The sequence below is a fragment of the Meles meles genome, chromosome 4, assembly GCF_922984935.1.
Source record: "Meles meles chromosome 4, mMelMel3.1 paternal haplotype, whole genome shotgun sequence".
Classification (NCBI taxonomy): domain Eukaryota; kingdom Metazoa; phylum Chordata; class Mammalia; order Carnivora; family Mustelidae; genus Meles; species Meles meles.
In genome coordinates this window covers 40544550-40563424 of record NC_060069.1, presented here as the reverse complement: position 1 = coordinate 40563424, position 18875 = coordinate 40544550, and the positions used below count along the sequence as shown (strand labels likewise).

The 18875-nt window shown below is 38.4% G+C and overlaps 1 protein-coding gene across 3 annotated transcripts in view; it reads right to left on the bottom strand.

Annotated features, from left to right (window-relative positions):
• SEC22A (SEC22 homolog A, vesicle trafficking protein) overlaps positions 1 to 18177 on the bottom strand; it is a 75722-nt gene extending 57545 nt beyond the window's left edge. Inside the window, exons 1-3 of one of the 3 annotated variants that reach the window (XM_046002131.1) lie at positions 18109 to 18177; positions 10821 to 11021; positions 128 to 291 (exon numbers count right to left, since the gene is read on the bottom strand). In XM_046002131.1, coding sequence (XP_045858087.1) covers positions 128 to 291; positions 10821 to 11002 — 346 coding nt within the window. In that variant the 5' untranslated portion in view covers positions 11003 to 11021; positions 18109 to 18177. The other 2 variants (XM_046002130.1, XM_046002132.1) reach the window with 2 other exon arrangements.
• Positions 18178 to 18875: the final 698 nt, after the last annotated feature.

Genomic DNA, 18875 nt, shown 5'->3' with positions numbered 1-18875 from the left:
ATTTGTCAAGTTATTCTATCAAAAGCAAGGTAGCAGAATTTTCAGAGAGACCCCCAGTATTATATGAAAAATCATTTATGACTGGATAGAGACAGGATAATGAAAAGGAAAAAAATCAGGCCCTTACCAAATTCAATGAAACAGTATGGTCTGACAGCAGTATTTGTCTTCATCATGTTATAAGTAGTAATGAACTCCTTCTGAAGCTCATCCAGGAAAGAGAAGGCCAGAACATTTGGGTAATTTTCAGTGCACAACATCATGTAGCTCACTCCCAGAGAGCTAATAAAACTACAGTGTAAAAAACATCCATGTTAAAATTTCAAATTAAATCAAGGTAATTTGTTGCTTCAAAAGACTGGTTCTATACACCATAAATTGCTGCTACAGTGGCAATGAAGATATTAACATTTATTATATATTCCAGTAAGAAAAATAAGGAAACCAAAATATAATACTACTTTCAGTTGCAGTTAAAAACAGCAGATAAAAAATTGGAATGTACCTACAGAAGGACACACACTACCATTCTAACACCTCAGTTATTTATCACTTGGGGTAAAAAACCGGCAAAGAATATACAAACATACCCCTGGGGCAAATAATATATATTAATAAAAATAATTAATAAATTTTTAAAAAGAATACACAAATATATAAGGATTACAGAGAGCTTAACATTTAACTATTCAATCTAGTGGGACTTAATCCTGTTTGAATCAAAACTCTTGGGGAGCCTGGGTGGCTCACTGGGTTAAAGCCTCTGCCTTTGGCTCAGGTCATGATCCCGGGTCCTGGGATCAAGTCCCGCATCAGGCTCTTTGCTTGCCGGGGAGGGGGGCGGAGGGCGAGCCTGCTTCCTCCTCTCTCTCTGCCTGCCTCTCTGCCTACTTGCTATCTCTGTCTGTCAAATAAAAATATAAAATCTTTAAAAAAAAAAAAAAACTCTTTAGAGATTCTGGTTAAAGTTATGGACATCCTCCCCAGAAAACTGTTCAAACACACAAACTGCCACACAATTTCAGGTTGGTCACTGACCTCCTGATGTCATCCACTGATTCCAGAAATAAATCCTCTATTTCACAGAATAATGAAGTATGAACCACTGGTTAAATACGAGTAACTGAGGAGTTTATAAGAACAAGTAAGTGGAGTAGAAAGGAGAACTCTTGGTTATAACAGAATGCTGAGTTCCAACTGGTAAATGTATAGGTAGTGCTTAACTGGAAAAATCAGCATTTTTGCAACCAACACAGTAAAGACTGGATCAAGCAAGGACAATCAATGAATGTTAAATCCAGGTGGAAATTTTGGTGAGGAGTAGGAAATTTTGCATGGTTTTAAAAATGTCTTCCCATGGATTACTTATTTGTTGCAAGGGGAAAATATTTATTATACAGCAGAAACTAGACAACATCTTGACTACTGAGTACTCTAACATTACTAATGAGGGGTAGATGGAATTCCTGTGCCTTCAGTTGTGGTATCCTCAGAAAGACATATCAGCTATACAGTATTCTAGCCAAGAATGCCATAATCTGATTCTAATCCTGAAAGAATATCAAAATGATCAACATTCTATTTTTAAAAAGGGGGGGCTATATTAAAAATCTCAATGTTGTAAAGAAGAAATAAAGATTGTAAAATGTTTGTGATCAAAGGAAGCTAAAGAGACAAAACTAAATGCAATACCTAAACCTGATTTGGATCCTGAGCCAGAGAAGGGGAAAATGCTATTAAAGGACATTTCTGGGTCAACTGACAAAAATGGGAAACAGGCAGTAGATTCAAGTAGGATATCAATATTACTAGAGCTCCATTTTAAGAGAATACCCTTAATCTTAGAAAATACACCTCAAAGTAGTAAGGAATAAAGGGGCATGGTAATTTAAGCTTCTCTCAAATGATTCAGACAAAAATAAATCAGATAGGTAGGAAGATAAAAACGATAAACTAAATGGGGTTAAATGTTAACAAAAGGTGACTCTGGGAATAGGTATTATGTATTATCATTCTTATTTATATAATTTTTCTCTAAGTTTGAAATTACTTCTAAATAACAAGTTAAAAATTTTTTTAAACTTCTAATTAAGCACTTAACTAGTTGTTCAAATTAGCCATGTTCTCTTGAAAAAAAAAAATCTGAAGTGTATAACCCCTTAAAATAAGCAGGGAATGGGACACAAATTAACCCTTCTTAGTGAATCCTCTAAACATTCTTTTATAGAACAGTCAATGTAGATCATCTAGATCAGGGGCAGCAAACAGAGCACAAAAGTTATTATTTCCCACTCCTGTGAAAAACACTGCTAATCTAGCACAGCAATCTTTATTGAACAAACCCAGATCCAAACTGGATTCTCCTCCCTTCTTTTTTCTCTAATAATGCAGAAGTAGAATTTATTATTTTAAATTTAATATGTAGAATATATTCACATGGTTCAAATTTTAAAAACAATGAAAAATCACTACCTCCACCCAAAGATGCTCTGTCCCTCAAGCAACTCATGTTGTTATTTTTTTTTAAAGATTTTATTTATTTATTTGACAGAGAGATCACAAGTAGACAGAGAGGCAGGCAGAGAGAGAGGGAAGCAGGCTCCCTGCTGAGCAGAGAGCCTGATGCGGGACTCGATCCCAGGACCCTGAGGTCATGACCTGAGTCGAAGGCAGCAGCTTAACCCACTGAGCCACCCAGGTGCCCCTATTTTTTTTTTTTAAGAGAACTCCACATCCAATATGACAACCCCAAGATTAAGAGCCATATACACCACTGACCAAGCCAGCCAGGCACCCCAACTCATGTTATTATTAAATTCTTATGTATCCTTCATTGAGAGTTCATGGATGCCTCCCTTCCTCCTTTCTTTTTTCTCTCTCTCTTTCTTTCTTAAAAGACCATCCAATGCAGCCAAATGATATGGGGTTGGCACCTATTGATCACCTATTATTAATGGTGTGGAATATACTACCAGAAAAATTGTGCTGGTTTTACAGCTTCTGGAATAACCCGGAATTCTTTCTGAAGTTCACTTAATACGGTCATTTGATGCAATGTTTTTCATACTGCAACTTGTGACCTATTAGGTCATAAAATTGGTATAAACTACGTAAAGCATTTTCTTAAAAATTGAAATAGAACATAAAATATTGGAATGTATATTATTTCATAAAACGTTTTAGTTTCCTAGTTGTATATAGTGTTTACAAACTAAACTGTATCTCTTGGGAAGCCTTGGTGGCTCAGTCGGGGTCCTGGGATCGAGTCCCATGTCAGGCTTCTTGCTTAGTGGGGAGTCTGTTTCTCCCTCTGCCTGCAGCTCCCCCTGCTTGTTCTCTCTCTCTCTGACAAATAAAATCTTTTTTTTTTTTTTTTAGATTTTATTTATTTGACAGAGAGAGATTACAAGTAGGCAGAGAGGCAGGCAGAGAGAGAGAGAGAGAGAGAGAGAGAGAGAGGAGGAAGCAGGCTCCCTGCCTAGCAGAGAGCCCGATGCAGGACTCGATCCCAGGACCCTGAGATCATGACCCGATCTGAAGGCAGAGGTTTAACCTACTGAGCCACCCAGACGCCCTAATAAATAAAATCTTCTTTAAAAATTTTAAAAAATAAAATATATCTCTTCTTATGAATCACAGTCAAAAAAGTTAAGCCATACATATTGCATTTTTCTATGAAATTAATAACTAAATCAAAGGGCAAAGTATGTTTGTTTTTCCAAGCAATTTTCTCTTTCCAAAAAATCTTCACTATCATTACAAAAACTCTTTAACATGTCATTAGCATTCAAACATACCCCCCAGTAACCTGGGGGATAAAACACAATTGGTGACTGCTTACCTCACACTCAAACACCCAAGTAGCTACCTAGGAATTGTTTTATTATCCTTCAAAACTATGACTGAAACTTTTGAACAAGGTTTTGTGTTATTTGTATTTCCATATTAATATAAAGTGAACCATAGACACATACGCAACAGTTTAATCCCAGTTTCTCTTGCTTGCACTTAGTTAACTAGAGAATTATTTGTGAAATAAAAGGAAGCCTGTGTTTTTAAGATTATATGTCAGAGAGTCTTTCTTTCGAAGTCTTTAGTTTACTATAATTATGTGATATTCTCTGAAAAAGCCATAAAGTACTCTATAATATTATGGCTTTTCATAGTGAATTTAGTCTTATGCTATTGTCTTTCTTTGAAATGCAAAGCCAGTACATAGTATGTACAACAGTACATACAAGCCTTCTGTTATCAAAAAACTTCTGGCTTTCAACTATCACAGGGACTAACTCAAAAGACTCACATCCTTTCACGGAGAATTCCTCATATGAAATAGTCTAAAGTCACTACAGGCATGCCAGTTTGTGCATGCATTGGCCTGTCCGTTAGATTCATTTAGCTCACCTTTCACAATCTGGCTGTTGTCCTTCTGCCTTGAGGAGGAGGAGGAGTAACAGCAGCAGGTACAGTTTACTGACCATTTAGTCTGAATGAAACCCTCTGCTAAGTGCTTTGTGTATGTATTTTATTTAATTTCATTCTCCCAATAAAGGGGCACTACTATCTCCATTTTACAGATGACAGAAGAGAGGCTCAGGGATGTTGCTCACCAGGGCCACAAACACCATTAAGAAGCAGAGCAGGGTCAAACTTAGTTCTAACTTCAAAGCCCACATTCTTTCCCAACATAACACTCAACTTCCCCATGTTCTAGATAAACCAATTATGTGCTAATTCATCAACATTTCCCCCCACTTTTTCAAGCCACAAATCAGTCTCTATATTTTCCCTCTAATTAAGAGTAATGAAATCTCAGGATTTGGGACCTTGTATCAGAATATTCAAGAAGCTCTGCCAACTCCTCTACTTCTTGTGCAACTCTACTCCTCCCTCCTGCATTCTAGCCACTCTAGTGTTATTTCAGATCCAAACGATACCAATGTACTCCCAGTCCTCCAACTTTCAATCTGAGAAACTTCACGAATTCAGTCTTCCTCACTTGCAATGCTCCAACCCAAACCCATCTCTACCATGCTCTAATTCTGATCTGGCTAACCCTATTCATCCTTCTTGGAATTAAAGGTCATAGAGCCTGACGCAAGGGAGGCCAGAGCACACAATCTAAATTGATCCCACTCTGGGGCACCTGGGTGGCTCAGTCCACTGAGCATCAAACTCATGACTTTAGCTCAGGTCATGATCTCAAGGGTTGCAGAACTGAGCCCTGCGTCAGGCTCTACGACCAGTGGGGAGTCTGCTTGAGATTCAATCCTTCTCCCTTTGCCCCACCCCCTACTTGCTCATACTCTCTCTCTCCCTAAAATAAATAAATAAATCATAAAAGAAATAAAGTAAAAATTGATCCCACCCTTATGGTTGTTATATCGTAGTGGTTGCTATTTTTCTTCATGTAATTAAGCCAATTTATAATTATATATTTATGTTTATTTGTTGTAATGTCTTTCACTAATATCTATGCTCCATTGGAGCAGAGATAATTTCTATATAGCTCACCACTGTATTCTTAGCAACTAGAATATTTGGTGTCTAGTATATAATAAATGCTCAATAAATTAGTGAATAAATGAGTACAAAAATTACATCATTCATCTATTTATATACTAATTTGTTGAGTATATTTTGTACATATAATTGTACAGCCCAGCAGTATCTACACAAAAGTACCTACATAAAGCAGAAGCTCAATAAATACTTGACTAAATTTTACAGAACAGAATACAACTCTACCTCCTCTTCCAGAAGGCTTTAGGGTTGAAGTCAGTGAGTTTTCAACATTCCCCTACCTTAAAGACAGAGATGATCTCAGATACCATGCAGAATTACTCAGCTACAGATGGCTATACATGTATGTTAGATATGTCTATTATCCTTTTATCATGGACAATAGCAATCCTCACACATCTTTTCTCATAGGACACAACTTAATTTCATATGGTTCATAATTATTGCTTTAGTCATCATTGTTTCCTAAGCTCTGATATAAGTTTATATATTAAACATTTATGACAATTTAAGGAAAGTATCCTTCAACTTATGAAACAGATAATCCTTAAAGTTTGACCTAGAGAGAACTGTACCATCACTATGACAGTTGACCCTTGAACAATGCTGTGATTAGGGATGCGAGTATCCTGCACAGTCAAAAATCAGTATAACTTCTGACTTCCCAAAAACTTAACTAATAGCCTACTGTTGACTGAAAGCCTTACCAATAACACAATCAACAATTATTTTGTATATTATATACTGTATTCATACAACAAAGTAAGCTAGGGAAAAGAAAATGTTATTTAAAAAATCTTAAGGAGAAAATACATTTATAGTACTATACTGTATTTACTGAAAAGAATTATCTTATAAATGGACCCATGCAGTTCAAACCCATGTTGTTCAAGGATTCAAGTGTAAGATGAGAAGAAATCACAAAAATGGATTATGCACCCCCCAAACACCCACTAATCAACAAGCCAAACTGAAAATGAAGATGTAACTCCATTCTACTCTGAACACTGCCATACCCCCAAAACAACCATCCCTCATTTAGCAGTTAGTATCTTCTGTGCAAGGCATTGTGCCAGCCTAAACTCCACAGAATGGGCTCCATTAGCCAAATTCAAGTATTCAGCCACTACAATCTGATGAAGTTCATCATTTTCCCAACACATGTGGGGGGCAGGGGGGATTAAATGAATTTTCTCAATTTTATTTTTCTACTTTTCTAAAAATATTTTTTTTAAGATTTATTTATTTGAGAGAGAGAGTGTCCATGCAGGAGCAGGGGAAAGGGCAGAGGAAGAGATTCTCAAGCAGACTCCCTGCTGAGCACAAAGCCTGATGTGGGGCTCAATCCCACAAACTGTGAGACCATGACCTGAGCTGAAACCAAGAGCTGGACACTTTAACCAACTGAGCCACCCAGGCATCCCCGAGTTTTCTTAATTTTAAAACATTATTCTAATTTTTTTTCTCAAACTCTACAGTATTCCTCTACCTATTCAACTAGAATCCACTGTGAGGCACCATCTGATTGAGCATATAACTATACACCTAGCTACTCTGTTTTGGTTCTCGGTGGTATTCTGCAAAGAACACCTGAATTTTTACAGAAATTTGAAAACCACAAAGTTAAGAGATGAGGAATCATTTATAAGCCAGAACAAATCAAGTATCTCAGTGACTTAACTATAGAGAAAGGATACAAAAATTTAAAAATAAATGTAAAATAAGAAAAATATAAATGAAAAAACAAAAAACAAGTTCTATAGGCAATCTGTGTAAGGAGTGAGATCATGAGAGAAATGAAACAGTAGTAGCAAGGAAGGTGACTCAAAAGAATGAAGCTCTAAGCCAGGCTTCCACAAGGCAGACAGGCAGCCTGGTGCCAGTTCCAGACTGTGCTATGATGCTACGCCTGCAAATCTGTGAGTTTTATCTGGCAAGCACATGGGTAGCTAGAAAAATAGGTGTCACAAGAGGACTTTAAATAACTCAGGTAGCATATAAACTCCCAATTTTATGGTGACTTTATAATTCAGTCTAAATGTATTGTCAAACAACATGAAAACCTCAATAAAATAGGAAACAATCAACAAGTCCTCTAATCAATGATAGTAAACATATAAAGTCCAGGTTCTTGTCAGGAACTAGAATTGAAACTTCTCTTGTTCAAACCTTTTGAAAAACTTCGTTACAAAAATAACATGCATAGAGCTTTTCTATGTATGGTTCCGAAGGCCATGTAATCTATTTATTCCTTCAGACATTTCTAAATTGTATTCTTAGATCAGGCTAGATCAGACTACTGCTGATTCATCCTACTCCTAAACTTGTCTCATAAAATTGCTTTTTTGTATCATGTCATTTGCTTACACTAGGGAATATTATAAGAAAAATCATAAAAAGCTCATTGTTATGGCTGTTGGAAGAATGCTACCTAAACACTGTCCCTCTTTAAGTATATCAGGTCTCAAGAACATGAAGAGCAAAGTTTGTATCCAATGGACACTGAATCCTGTAAATGATTCATTATCTTCCTTTGTTTTGGCCATGAAGATGCTCAGAGCAATATTTCCAAGTCCTTTTCCAACAAATGAATGTGGACTATGTAGTCTGCATCTCCAGAAGGAAATGTTACTTCAGTTTATTATTCTCCTATCTCTATCTCTACTTTCATTTGATTCTCTTTCCTGTGCTCTTCTTTTTTTTTTTTTAATTGCCTCACATCCTTTGTGGAATAAGATGGGGTACAAGGAAATAATACATAATATAGAATTAAAAACAACTAAACAGAATTGGAGGGGTGTTAAAATCTCACCACATGATACTCTTAAGAAAATGAGAGGAAGAAAAATATTTGCAAAAAAAATTTGTTCAAGTTCAGAATATCTGTCAGAATTAATATATGTTTAAACAATCTTCTGTAATGTTGACATAAAGGTCTACAGTACCATACCATAGCAACTGATACTCAGAATAATGTTCTAAAGTTCTAAATAAGGTTCTAAAAGTGCCTATTAAATGGAATATTAAAATTTACAAGTTTTTCTCCATAAAACAGAAATAGGTTAGACATTATTTTAGATATATTTTAACCATCATCACCCCTACATTTCCCAGTTAAACCCTTTAAAAGCCCAGTTTAAGATAAAAGCTCATTATCTTACCATTACCTAGCTGATCTAAGTAATTATGGACATTTCTCTAAGGTTCTATTTGGGCCTCTCAGAAACTCAGTGGGCATTTCTACTCTCACAGTTTCAACTTCTATGTGAATGATTCCAAAATCTCTAACCCATCTCAACTGGGCTGCCTAGTCACAAGCTCAAGTAAAATACTCAAAATAGTGCTTAGTTATCTATCTCTTCTTCCTCACTCCCATAAGCAACGTTTCCCAAAAAGCTCATTCTGTCCAATTCCAAGGCTTCAGTCATCTTCAGTATTCCATCTTTTCATCTCTGGCATTCCATTTTACCAGGCTTATCCATTCCTTCTTTTGAAGTGTCTTTGTGACCGGCATTTTCTTTTGCATCTTATTAGGTCAGGCCCTAATTATAAGTTAATCTCTCTCAGACTTTCCATTTCATCTTACATTTCACTGCCTCAGCATTGCTTTTTAGCAAGTCACTTCTCTCAAACCTGCAGTAATAGTTTCCTATAACCTATTACATCACAGTGACATCCTTAAGTCTGAACTTGCAGAGAAACCCAGGATCAGGCCCCACACTATTTATCTCACATTTCCATAACTATCCCTAAATCACCATTCACTATACCAGGTCAAACAGGTAAATACACCCCCAAGGCCAAGTCATTCTTTAATAATTCTGCCTCTCCTCTCTACAACTGGATGCTCTCTTCTCTGTCTTAGCCAAATCTTACTAATTCTTCAGGACACGGCTCATGTGTCATCCCAATAACGAAGCCCTTCTAATTATAGCTCTCTGAATCTTGTCCTCATCTGATATCCTTCTGTATGCAAAACCTATGTCAAACTGCTCAAGAGTTAATTGTCCTGTTTTATGCATACGCTCTCCAAGGGGGGGGGAGGTGTCTTATCTTTGCCCATAGTTTTAATTATAAACTATAAAGTTGACCCCCCAAATCTGTATCTCAGTATTGGTCCTTTTTCACTAGGCTCCAGACTTACACATCTAGCTGCCCACCTGACAGTGCCTCCTAAATGTCTAATGGGCATCTCAGACTTAACATGTTCAAAGAGAACTCCTGATTTTTATCAATGAAACACACATCCCCAACCTTACTTATTTCTACCCCATTAGCCAAGTAATTATGGACATTCTCTAGGCCAAAAATCTAGAGGTAATTCGATTATTCTCTTTCCCTCACATGCCACTACTATCCATTAGGAAGATTTGTTGGTGTTACTCCCCAAATCCAAACACCTCTCATCATTCTCACTTTCATTCAAGTTCTAAGCATGACCTCTACCTAAACTTCTTTAAGAGTCTACTAAATGATTTCTCTGCTTCTACTCTTTTTTCCATAGGGCCCATTCTTCACACAGCAGCCAGGATGATCTGCTCAAAGCCAAAACCACACTACATAACTCTCCAGCTTAAAAGTCTCCAATGGTTTCCTATACATTAGACTCAATCCAAACTCCGTATCACAGCCTAGAAGGCTCTACATAACCTGTCCCATTCTTAGCTTTCTGGCCTCACCTTCTGCCACTCTATTAATCATCCAAAATGCTCCAGCATCTCTGGTTTTCTTTCCATCCCTTGATCAGTGCCAAAGGTCTTCTGCACTGGCTGTTACTCTGTCTTACTCTTCATCCACAGCATCCTTCACCTGACTACCTTTCCCCCCATCTTTTAGGGTCTCTGCTCAAATATCACCCTTTCAGAGAGTCCCTGAACTATTATAAAGTCACTCTATCCCATCACCCAGTGTTACTTTATATACAATAAATAGAGATGTGCTAGCCTCTCTCACTATAATGTAAAATTCTTTGAGGGCAGGTATCATGCACAATTTTTATATTTCCCACGACAGTTTGCCTGGGTATGTAAGAACACCAATAACTACCTAGTGACCAACTTAAAAGGTAAAATACCTGTGATCTCCAAAACTACAAAAATTTCTTAAGCAGATATAAACACAGAGAAATGCAAAAAGGGCGATGACAGGATGACTAGTTTAAGTTCAGAACCACATGATTCTTGACTTGAACACTTTTCTAAACTAAGCAATCACTACGTTTTACAGCAACCACTTAAATTTCATGCAACTGGCAACCACTATGCAAATGATTCTAATGGAGCAAAATGAAGTCTTACTTAATGTTATAATGTCCAGTTTTCAGTGTACATCTATCAGGAAGCTGAGCAAGTTTCTTCGAGAGCATTTTAAAATACTTTCTGCACTCCTGCACGCCTGTGCCTTGTTCATAGTCAGTAGAAGCAGAAAGTGGCAGCCCATCTCTGACACGAATAACTGATGCAGATAAAATCATGGACATTTCAACCAGCAGAGGAGACCTAAAACAAAACAAATAATTTGGGTTAGATAAAAAAATGAAAGCCCAACCTGATAAATGGTGCAAAAATGTTCAACTCACTAATAATCAAAGATTCACTAATTAAAACAATGACATACTACATTTTGCTTAACAAATTGGCCTTTAAAAAATAATAACCGTTGGGGCACCTGGGTGGCTCAGTCAGCTGAGTTACCTGCTCTTGATTTCAACTTAGGTCATGGTCTTAGGGTCCTGATATCCAGCCCCATGTCAGCCTCTGCATTCAGGGTGGGGTTTGCTTGTCCCTTTCCTTCCCCCTCTGCCTCTCCTCCAGTGTGCCCACAACTCTCTCTCTCTAAAGTAAATAAATATTTTAAAAAAAAATTTTTAAAAATAATACTTGCTTTTCTCTGGCATTTTTGTAAGTATTTGCAGAAGTAAATATTGGAATAAACACCATTCTCAAAATAATTTGGCAATATTCAACAGAGTTTAAAAATATTGATGCCCTTCAACCACAATAGCAATATAAATATATAACCCTACCCTAAGGGAAGTAATCAGATTCAGACAAAATTTTAAACAGAAAGGCATTCTTTCACAGAAATATCCAAAAACGATCTAGACATCCAACAACAGGAGAATGGTTAAATAAATTATAGTACACTATGATGGAATATAATGAAGAACAGTTATGTTTATGAAAAAGAGTTCAATAATGTAGCAAAATGCTTACATATAAGTAAAAAAAAAGCAGGATAAAAACTGCAAATGTTTACTATAAAGACAAAGAGAAAAAGTGGGGAATAAATGGAGAAATAGATATCAGAAGTGATTATTATTTTTTAATTTCCTAAATTTTCATAATGTTCCACAGTGGGCATATATTACTTTTATAATCAGGAAAAATATTTTATTGGGGTGCCCATGCCGCTCAGTTAGTTGGGGATCCAACTCTTGATTTCAGCTAAGGTCATGATTTCAGGGTCTTGAAATTGAGCCCCGTGTCAGCTCCCCACTGAGCAGGGAGGCTGCTTGGGATTCTCTCTCCCCACTGATGCACACTCTCTAAAATAAATAAATACATCTTTAAAAAACAAAAAAATTTACTTTTAATATGTCTTTATTTATTTGACAGAGATCACAAGTAGGCAAAGAAGCAGGTAGAGAGAGAGGAGGAAGCAGGCTCCCTGCTGAGCAGAAATCCCCATGCGATGAGGGGCTCGCTCCCAGGACCCTGAGATCATGACCTGAGCTGAAGGCAGAGGCTTTAACCCACTGAGCCACCCAGGCGCCCCTACTTTGATAGTCTTAAAGCTAAAGGAATACTGGTTTTAGTACTGTTCCCAATTTCTTTACCAGAAAATAAACCATAATGCTTCTTTTATTATATTCTAATTAAGCTTCACAAAAATAGATAAAAGGACTTCAAAGGCTGGGTCTGAAAGAAATCAGGTAATCAGAAACTTTGCTAAAAAAAATATACAATGTTGCTCAAATTTTAGCTTGTATAAAAACCACTGGAAGTTTGGTTAGAAATGCAGATTTCTGAACCTCCCCCTCCCTCAAATTCTGATCCACTGACTATGAGGTAGAGCTTGAGATGCTTCCATTTTTAACAAATTCCCAGTAATTACTATGCATAGTGTCTATGGACACTTTGAAAAACACTAACTTAAAACATGTTCACGGTCTGAAATTAAGTGATAACTCTTTCTTGCCAGGTCTTAGAGAAGAATGTCACTAAAAACTGCCTGACTAGCAGTAGGGGAAATGGTGAAAATTGAAAATTTTGAAAACAATTTCATAGGCTTTTTTCAAGATACTGTATCTCAAAGACTAAATCTTCACCTGTCCTGTTCTGATAGCTCAATATTATCGCATTCCAAATGTGAAAAACTGAGTTTATTATATATCAAAAAATGCCAAAGAAAACCAACTTGTACCAACTTTGGAAATTAGTACTATAGTTCGTTGTTTTCATTGCATGTAAAGTTGCAATCTGTCTACTCATGATGGTAAGTGACATGAAAAATTAACCCAAATAACAAAGTTAATGCATTAAATATACTCTCCCTTTTCCTTTTTTCATGAGGAAATTAAAGGAATAGTTAGGTATTAAAAGGTCAATACTATTTTTCTCCTCCATTCATTTAAAAAAGAAAAAAACAACAAAAGGAATTAAATTACTCTTTACCATAATGGGATCTTCTAAAGAAAACCAACATGACATATTCAAATCACTTTTTTTTTTCTATTCAATCAGTTTCTTTTCTCTTCCAAAAGCAATAGCAAGAGAAAGCTGGGAATCTTCAAGGGACAATATCCAAACAACAAATCCCTTTTAAAAACTATTACTATGTTTTATTTAATTATTAAACCATAATTATGAGACTTAGCCTAAGTATAAGAAAGTAGGAAAATGTCTTTGAACCCTTAGGCATTCATTATTTAAATATAAATTTTTTTCTTCCTGAAGTTTACTGCAACACAATGACTACTCTGGGAATTACCATGAGGGCAGGGTTGTGACTTATAGTTTCCAAGCACCCACAATCTTAGTATTTAGAAGTAGGCTTTCTTTCATGCCTGATCTTTCTAGGGTAGCAACAGAAATATTAGGAATAATCTTTATTACAGAGAGCTGATTTTCATGTAATCTTCAGTTACTCTTTTTTTATGAATTAAAAACTGAAAAACATGATTCATATTTCCTATAACATATACGGAGAAACAAATCCCAAACTGTAAGTTCCATTCATTTAACAAACATTGTAGGTACTATATGCCAGGGACCATGGGAGGGAGACATCAGGATTACACAGTTCCTACCCTCAAGAACCAACAATCCAGAATTAAAGAAATTCAGATGAAAAGAGCAAACACAAGTTGTGTCATCCACCACTTAACTGGAAAACTATAGTTAGACAAACTCGCATTTCAGATATTCCTAATACATTTAGGCTTGTAACCAAAAGCACAACAAAGCACTGACAGTCCCTGTCAAGATTCTCAAAAAGTTGTCAGAAAATCGCCTCTGTCGGTAGATAAAACTCCTCTGAGAAAAAGTTAAATTTCCTCCTGCCAGAGTCATTGGACCTAATATCCAAACCAGTGAGCTAGCAAACAAAACTGTCAAAACTCCCCAGTGAACACTGCCAGGCTTGACTAAGTTGTAGATGGACTTCAATCGCTTTAGGATAAGCAATCACTCCTCTACCAACTACTACCTCCCCTCTTTTCTGTTTTCTACCTTGGATTCGTAATGCAGTTTCTTAAACACAGAGACACACACACTCACTCTCTCTCTCTCTCTCACTCACTCTAATATCATCCGGACCATGCCAGTAGAAAAAGGCATCTGTCCCCATAAAGGCCAAGCTAGGGTTAAAATACCCTTAGAGTCTAGGCACGGAGGTAGTTGGGAAAACCAAGAAAGATCTGATGGGAACTGAGGAAATCAAGAGGTTAACATTTGCATGGGAAGATTCAGGAGCAACAGTAGTTTTATCAAGGCCACAGATACATTTTTAGGCCATGATCCATTTTCCCTCACCTTTAACACTGAAAAAAAAAATAATTTATGTCTTTCGATGGCAGAAAACTCACGGGGAATCTGAGTACTGACCTGTATATCCTTTCCTCAGTAGCAACTGCTAAAGGAAAAAGCCCAAATTAAAATCTGGGTAAGTCTGGGAAAACATTTATGTAGAGACTGAGGAAAATAAACTCCCACTATGCCAATGGTTTAGCAACTATTTAGTCCCAGGATAACAGGATGCTGACCTCTGCTTCATAACCTTGTGAGGTACTGATTGTGGGCCCCAGGAAGGCACTACCTCAAATAGTAATTAATAAAACCCAACACTTAAGTACACTTTATATCTACTTTCCAGCAAAATGTTTTCATAAAAGATAAAAACACTTCATATCGGGTTAACCACTCATATCTTATTTTAGTTATTTCCCAAACTTAAATCATCCAAGTACCATTGTCAGAATTCTTTTTTTTTTTTTAAGATTTTATTTATTTATTTGAGAGAAAACAAGCAAGGGGAGAGAGAAAGAGAATCTCAAGCAGACTCCATGCTGAGCTTAGAGCCTGATGCAGGGCTCAATCTCCTGACCCTGAGATCATAACCTGAGCCAAAATCAAGAGTCAGCTGTTTAACCCAATTCAGCCACCCAGATGCCCCCATTTTCAGAAGTCTTACCATATCTACATCTCACCTGTACTACTATTTACCTAATACAGGTCTTTCAATTGACATTTTTTTTGCTCTATCCTTAGCAATAATATCTGTGAAATCTGTTTTTTTTTTAAATTTTTATTTATTTATTCATTTGAGAAAGCACGTGAGCAAGAGAGAGAAGAAGCAGAGGGAGTGGCAGAGGGAGAGGGAGAAGGCGGTTCCCCCTGAGCAGGGAGCCTACACGGGGCTCAATCCCAGGACCCTAAGATCATGACCCGGGCAGAAGGCAGACGCTTAACTGACTAAGCCACCCAGGCGCCCCATGTGAAATCAGTTTTGAGATGCTAGAAGTTTTTCTCCTAATTAGAGATTTTTTATGTTGTTGTTTCATCCAAATGTATGTGTGAAAATTCTTTGAAAGTTATTTTTTAAAATGTTCACCTACATATCACTCAAATTATCTTGCATGAGAAACACTACAGTGGTACACACTTGATTGAAAATGCTAGCTGAGATCTGTAGGAATTGGAAGTGGGGGTTAGCGGGGGAGAAGGCTGTATTAATTGTGATGTATAGGGTGGGAGCAAGATTGAGAGAAAAAGGAAGGACTTTGCACAGCCATATGTTAACAGAAAGACACTTGAAAAACAGTTTTAAGAGGAAAAGGGGAAGGGTACCAAAGAAAATCAGAATTTATTTTGCAGATTTGCCTATGCCCCCCACCTTACCAATAGCCTTCAATACTCCTATTACAAGTTGCTTGTACTACACAGTATGTGAAAGACCTCAGGCTCCGGAGTAATTATACACACAACTAGGAACAGGGCCCCCAACACATGCACAAATGTGTCAATCTCCAACAGTTAAGTAGCACCTCACAGTTTATAAACAGTGAGGTAGGTATTAACTCCATTTTAATGATGAGGAAATTGAAGGTCCTTTCCTCAATGTCATACTGCAAATACACAGCAGAACCGGTGCTTAAACCTAAGTTTCTTGTACCACACCACCGCTGTGCTAAAATCAACAATGGGTAAGAACCCAGTGACAGAGAAACTATCTATCTACTAATTTTGAAATAATAAAAGACCACCTTACATTTTAAGAGACAGTATAATAGTTAACAGGAAGGACCCTGGAACAAATGCCTGTGTTCAAAACTGGCTAACTGTAAACTTGAGCACCTGTAAATTGTGGTCACTAACAGTATGTATCTCATAGGACTGTTTTAACAATACTAATAGTGGGGCACCTGGGTGGCTCAGTGGGTTAAACCTCTGCCTTCAGCTCAGGTCATGATCTCAGGGTCCTGGGATGGAGTTCCACATCAGGCTCTCCGCTCAGCGGGGAGCCTGCTTCCACCTCTCTGCCTGCCTCTCTGCCTACTTGTGATCTCACTCTCTGGCAAATAAATAAGTAAAATCTTTAAAAATAAATAAATAAGTAAATAAAAATACTGATAGTATCTACCTGATAGGGATACATAAAGAACCTGAAACATCACCTTGGAGACCAAAAATACAATACTGTTCATTATTATTATTATCATTAATTGGCTGCCCTCTATTTACTAGGCACTTTATACACTACTTCATTTAAGCCTTCTGATAACCAGTGAGAGAGGTATTATCAGTTCTATTTTACCCTTGAGGACATTCAAACTCAGAAAAGCAATTTATTCAATTTCTAAGTTCGTAAGTGACAGATTTAAACACAGGCCTAATTCTAACCACCCAACGAGACGCTACCTCACAACATTTCCAAGCTTCCTACTCAAGTATACAGAAAGTCACATGCACCCCTTTGATAAGACCTGTGCTTCTTTTAAACATAAATATAAAATATAGATTTTAAAAAATCAGTTCATACACAAAAAAAAAAAATCACTAAACTGATATCATGATTCTCAACATAGGAAATGCCCAGATGTCCCACTAATTTACCTCATGATCACATGTCAAATTCAAATACTGAACTACCTTCAATAATGGAAAGTATAGGTACTATTTCAAGTACTGCCTAACTCCTTATAATGCCAGCATGTGAGCAAGTTCAGAGTTTAGAAAAATGACTGTTCGCCTTAGCTGGGATCACAACATCTTGCGTCTGGTAGCTGACACCCTAGCCCTGGACTTTGCCTTGGCTGTACACGCACAGGAGAGACCGGTTCTCAAGCTCTCCAACAGCCCCAGCGGATGATCCAGGAAACTAAGGCAGAGAAAAGTCCAAAGCTGCTTTCGCTGGCAGAGAGATTCAAGTCCGCTGGAGCTCGGCCTCCTATTCCGGAGCCCTCTTCCACCTGTCGAGCCAATTGCTCAGGTCTCCTTTAAGCCATATCGCTCTCAAAGTGTCATTAACAGGGCCTTAAAAGGTTTCTGATGGCGAACGCGGCCAAATCTCTGGGTTCAATGCCCATTAAATCCCCACAAAACGCAAAGTAAGTCACTAGTTCAAATCCTACCCTGCCTTTAAAAAAACAGTAAATGCCACGTCAAGCTCTCTGGGCCACCTAAATAGCCTAGGTGGATTACCGTGTTTCTAACAACTGGGCTCCAGGGAATGCCCCCCGCTGCTGGCAGCCCACAGAGACTGCCCCTTCCCCGGACCCCTCTGCTTGGGCTGCCCCATACCCAAGCCAGGTCAACCACGGGGCAACCGCCGCTCGCGCGCACCACAGTAACCCTCAAGTCGAAGGGGACCAAGCCCCCGCAATCCCACCTCTCCACAGCTCTGCGGCTCCAACCACCCGGCTCTCGCCCCCAGGGCACGCGCTGGGTTCCGGCCCAGGGGGAGGTCTGCAGTCGCGAGGGCAAGGGCCGTGGCGCCTGGCAAGGAGAGCGATGGGAACGCCTGCTAGGGGTTCGAACGACCCTAAGAGGGGAAGAATAAGAACTGCGAGAGGTCAAGTCGTACCTGTCGAGCCGGGACCCGCCGCTCCGAGTGACGCGACGCGCAGTGCATTGTGGGGCCAGGGAGTGGCCTTTCTGCGGGGCAGGCCCGCTTCCAACGTGGCTGGCGCTAGACAGGATCAAGCTCCGCCCCCGTCCCTCGGCTCCCGGACCAATCAAGTTCTGTGGGAAGAACACGCTGACCCGCCCCCTCCTGGGGGCCCGATGTAGTCCCGCCCCCATCCAAGAAAGATTGGCAGCTTTTCGCGCACCTGCGCGGAGATGTTACCAAGCCCTCTGGTGACAGTGACTGATAACATTGTCTCTCACAAATAAAGCTAATCTCTCCTGCCTGCCGCCTCTATCCAGAGGCACTTTGTCTCTCACGCAGCCCTACAGCAAACACTTATCCGAGCAGCAGGGGGAAAAGCCCCCTCTGAGTGAGCAAGAAAAGGACTTGCCCCATCTATCACCGCACAAGAGGAAGCACCTAACCTTGGCAGAGAACTGCCAGATGCAGACCCTGAGGCCCTTTCCAACCTTTGCAGGAGTCGTACATTGTTAAATAAGCACTTAATGAGTGTTTACCATGTGCAAAGCACGGTGTTAGGCATTGGGTTACAGGAACGAACTTAACACTGGATGAAATCTAAAGGGCAATAGAAGCAAGAGAAAGCAAGAGACGGTAAAGCATAAATCATTACATAATTATCAATTGTCGTTAGTACTATGAAGGAAAATTAGTAGGTATGATGATGGATTAATTCTGGACTATCAGGGAAGATGTCTTTG